Below are 4,610 nucleotides of genomic sequence, written 5' to 3' on the forward strand. Positions count from 1 at the left end.
ATGCAATGTCCTATAACTATACAACAAACACACACACACACACCCCAAGTAAAAGGGAAAGATTACAAAGTTTTAAAATACCAAAAAGTAAAAGAAGGAAAACATTACAAAGTTTTAAAATACCCAAAAAAAATCCCAAGGGCTGCACATCAAATAACGAATAGAAGAGTAAAGACAGCTAAATAGTGGATTAAGAATATGAAAACACCACCTAGAGTATTGATCCATATTTAACAAAATGGAAACCACACATATAATTAAAATTAAAAAGTTAAGCACGGGCACGGTGCCCACTGCCATCTACGCTAATGTCCTGCACGAACCGCAACAATATCGAATCTCTCTCTTTCTTCTCGGTGCTCACACACTTGCCTTTCTCTCTTTTACACACACAAGCCATCTCTCCAGTGCTTAAATTTGAAGCCCGTTTTGGGCTTCAATGGCTGTGCGAAGCCCTCCTAAATCACCAAGGCTTCAAAAAAACATAGTATATAAATTATAATATATATACTATATAGTATATATATATAATACAGTGCAAATATATATCTTTACATACACACACACACATATATATATAGTATTATAGTATTATAGTATATATATTATAGTGTTATAGTTTAGATACCTTATAAAATTTTTATATAAAGGTAACTTAGTACTATATAAGAAGTTATATATTATAGTGTAGATATAGTACAGATTTTTTAATATGGAGACTACTTATTATATTGTATTATAAGTTAGAAGTATAAACGTTTTATATAACTACTTACTGTATTAAAAGTTAAAAGTTATATTTTTAGACTCACCAACTATTGAGAATTTATAATCTTATCATGAATACGTGGCAAGCATGTTTAGTGTAAGAGTACATGTATGCATCTGTTGTGTGTGTGTGTGTGTGTGTGTGAGAGAGAGAGAGAGAGAGAGAGAGAGATTATGAATCCCAAAATTTTGTATAAGGTTGCAATTTGAAGCCCATTTGTGGACTCCAAAGCTTCATTTTTTTTTCCATGAAGCCTTACATTAGGCATCAAATTTAAGGCCTGCATCTCTCTCTCTCTCTCTCACTCTCACAGCTACTCACTGACAGAAGTTCCGTTGAGGGTTGGTTTTACTCGATGGTCTAGACGCACCCATCAGAATCAGAGTCACAGGGCTCCATAAAAGCAATTTTTTAAACCATCTATTTAAGGACATGCTTATAAAGTAACTATGCTAAATTTGCATATTCTGTCTCTATTTTAATTAAAAACTAGTAAATTTTGGATCATCACAAGTTAAATTTGCAAATTTTACCATTATTTTAAATAAAAACTAGTAAATTTGAATCATTTTTTTAAAGGGTTTGATATACTTTTAACTAGTTTTTTTAAATTTCAACCGGTAAGAATACATTGAAATGCTATTTTTGTCAGTCCTATCCGTCTCTCGCACTCTTGCTCACTATCTACCACAGGATCTTAAAGACCCTTGTTAAGTGACATCAATGGATGGAAAACCAGATGCTTTTTTCGGGCCGTTGAATAAAGTAAATTTGACTGAGTAAACTATAAAGTAAACTATAAAAATTCTATTTTAGTTTACTTCTTAGTTTACTTAATAAATCACGGTTTATCTTATAGTAATTTATATCATCAAGTAGACTACATCAAGGGGGATGAGGGTGACTTTGGGTTTGGGACTTAGAAAAAAATTGGAGCACTTGAGATGTTATGTGCAAAAGAGGATTTGAACTTTAGACCTTGGATTGGAAACATCTTACCACTACACTATACCTTCAAGCAATGAAACCACGAGGTGTCAAGCTATTATATTACTTAGCGGTGCTCTGACGTAGATTACTTATCCGAGTTTACTTGGCCAAGTTTACTAAACCGAGTTTACTTTGAAGATGAAGGGTCAAGACTTGTGTGTGCAATCTTCAATGCACGGTGGCCGTGGATCTCACTTGACAAGAGTCTTCCTGTGGTCTCGATAGTGGCATGGCTCGCTCACAATCCACCAACCAACAAATCTTAGACATAACTTTCTCTCTCTCTCTCTCTCTCTCACTCTCTTACCAACATTTTCTCTCTCTCACACACACATGCACTCTCTCTCTCCATCACACACACACTCTCTCTCCCCTCTGATACACACACAACTTTGTCTCATCTTTCTGATCTCACATACATACACCTATCTCTCTCTCTCTCTCTCTCTCTCTCTCTCTCTCTCAAACACACAAAGATCTCTCTCGGTCTCAAACACACCAACTCTCTCACACACACACATACACACTCTCTCCCATATATACACACGCACACTCTTTCTCTCATACACACGCGCGCATCTCTCTCTCTCTCTAGCGCGCTCTGTCTCTCAAATTGATACTCTCTCTCTCAAATCCATATTTATCGGTCTCTCCCTCTCACACCCACACAGATGAACGCCGTTTCTCAATTTTGTAAAAAGGGCCTGGTTTATAAATGACTTGGCCAAAAGTTAAAATGACTTCCATGCCCAGTCACGGGCTTTCATCAGACACATTGATTAAGTAGCAAAAAGAACCAACCTGTCATTATGTGATGGTCTGCAAGCGATCCATGACTCCTTTGTAAAATCTCTTATTTAAAAACACTCAAATAGCTATTTTGTTCATAACATTATGTCATGGTGTCTGTAATTAGCGATCCATGATTCCTAATTTGTAAAACATCTTATATAGTGTATTGACGTGAATACAATATGAGCTAACTATAGAAAGGCTGGGGCTCTTCAAGGCTGATTCTAACGCTAGAAATAGAGCAAAGAGAGGCGGACCTCGGTATAATGGTGACGATGAGGCTTTCTTCACTTGTCAAATTCAAGCGACCTACGATGGGATCAAGAGATGCAAGCCGGAGAGACATGTGGATCTGGTTGGCGATGGTAGAATTACTCACAAACTGTGGGAGTATTGAGAAAGAGCCTGCATATTCTGCACATCCAAGAGTAGTGAGCTCATCTGCAGTTGGCAAGTTGACAAACACATCAAACCTAGCTTCCATGTCCCGTGCCTCTACTTGAATCCCCTCAAACACAAGAGTTTCATGGCTACTACCCCTTGATGATGCTTCTTTTAATAAGCTTGATTTTGCCTGAACTGGCCTCATCACCACTAAAGAGCATGGTTGAGAGAGAATCTCCCCTTGCCTGCACAAATTGGCTCCCTCAGGGAGCACAGCTGGGCCATGGCTTAGAGGCTCGGGTACTGCATTCACCCATGGATTATCCACTTGTTCATAGGTATAACCAAGCTTTGCACTGTCAACAGAGTCTCTCACCCTCACATGAACAAGCCGAGCATCCTCATTGTAGAAGGAGAATCCAGAGTCTAAGTAGTCAGGGTCATCAATGTCTGTGTTGTTTGGGTTTAAGGTTTTCCACACATCCCACAGCCTGTCGAGGTTGGCATGATGGGCGTAGAAGACAGGGTCCCTTGCAGCTGCATAGAGAGAGCCCATGTCTCTCCATCCTACAGCACGCCTGTTGCCAACCCATGAATGGACTGTGTTGTGGGGAGAGAACTCCACTGTGCCATGGCCAGTAGACTGCTCTCCCAAGCGAAGGGGCTGGCCAAAGAAGCCATACTGGGTGCTGCCACCAGTGATCATCACAAAGTACATGAAGTGTGCATTCTCTCTTAACTGTTCGGCAGCGGGGCGGTCGGTTTGGTTGTAGTAGTTGAGGTCGACGATGGCCGGCGGCTCATGGGCAGGCTCCCTGATGATATCAAAAAGCTCGGGGTGATCGACGTACATGCTAGGCATGGTAGAGGTGGAAGGGCTGTCGTAGTGCCAGAACGGCAAGGTGAAGGTGTCGTCGTCGAGCAGTCTGGCGAGGATGCGCTCATGGAAGTAGAGGTACCAGCGGTGGAAGGAGAAGAAGAGCCAGGAGACGTGCACCTGGTAGTACACCGACGTGTTGGGCTGCAGGTACACCATGTTGCAGTAGGCGCAGTGGATGTTGGCTTGCTGGCGGAAGGAGCGCGGATCATCATCCGGCAAAGCCCTCATGAGCTCGTAACCTCTGATGAGCTTCTGCACATAATCTTCACCCAAGGTGTGTGCAGATCGGCGCACATGAAGCGTTTGCGGCGCAGTTTCGTTTACATGGAACTCGATTGCTGGCTGATTAGACTGCGGCGCACAGCAGTTGAAGGGGTGCTCGGCTGCAGGAAGGTTGAACGGAAGGTGGCAACTGGCAAGATCCGGCGGCGGAATGGGCTGGCATGCAATAAAATGAAGGAATGGCTGCAAGATGATTCCCACAATAAGAAGAAAGCTTCTAGCAAAGAAGAAACTCCTGTGCAACGTCCATGCGAAAGGAGAAGCCATAGCTGGCTGGCGGGCTGCTATGCTTCTTCTTCGACTTCTTGCCACTGCTTAGTTTGCCGTCTTGGCGCCGACTGTATGTGTGTTGTGCGAATTGAATTCAAGCGGAGCAGGAGAGTCGTGGGAAGAAGTCGGAGGTCGGCGGGACTGCACACGTTTTGAAGCCAGCTCCATTGCATTGAATCCTTTCGAACATGGTGTCTCGTGGACGAGTCTGCTCCATCAAAAACATTTATTTTCTGAGTACTC

The 4,610-nt window shown here is 42.1% G+C and overlaps 1 protein-coding gene across 1 annotated transcript; it reads right to left on the bottom strand.

Moving 5' to 3' along the window:
- Window positions 1–2,681: 2,681 nt before the first annotated feature.
- LOC147611951 (aureusidin synthase-like) lies at window positions 2,682–4,379 on the bottom strand. Its single transcript, XM_086784239.1, has one exon. It carries the CDS (start codon window positions 4,362–4,364, stop codon window positions 2,739–2,741), a length of 1,626 nt encoding a protein of 541 aa, XP_086640365.1. The 5' UTR covers window positions 4,365–4,379; the 3' UTR covers window positions 2,682–2,738.
- Window positions 4,380–4,610: the final 231 nt, after the last annotated feature.

Source organism: Cibotium barometz, chromosome 46 (genome assembly GCF_041138505.1).
Source record: "Cibotium barometz isolate CiBa-2024 chromosome 46, ASM4113850v1, whole genome shotgun sequence".
NCBI lineage: Eukaryota > Viridiplantae > Streptophyta > Polypodiopsida > Cyatheales > Cibotiaceae > Cibotium > Cibotium barometz.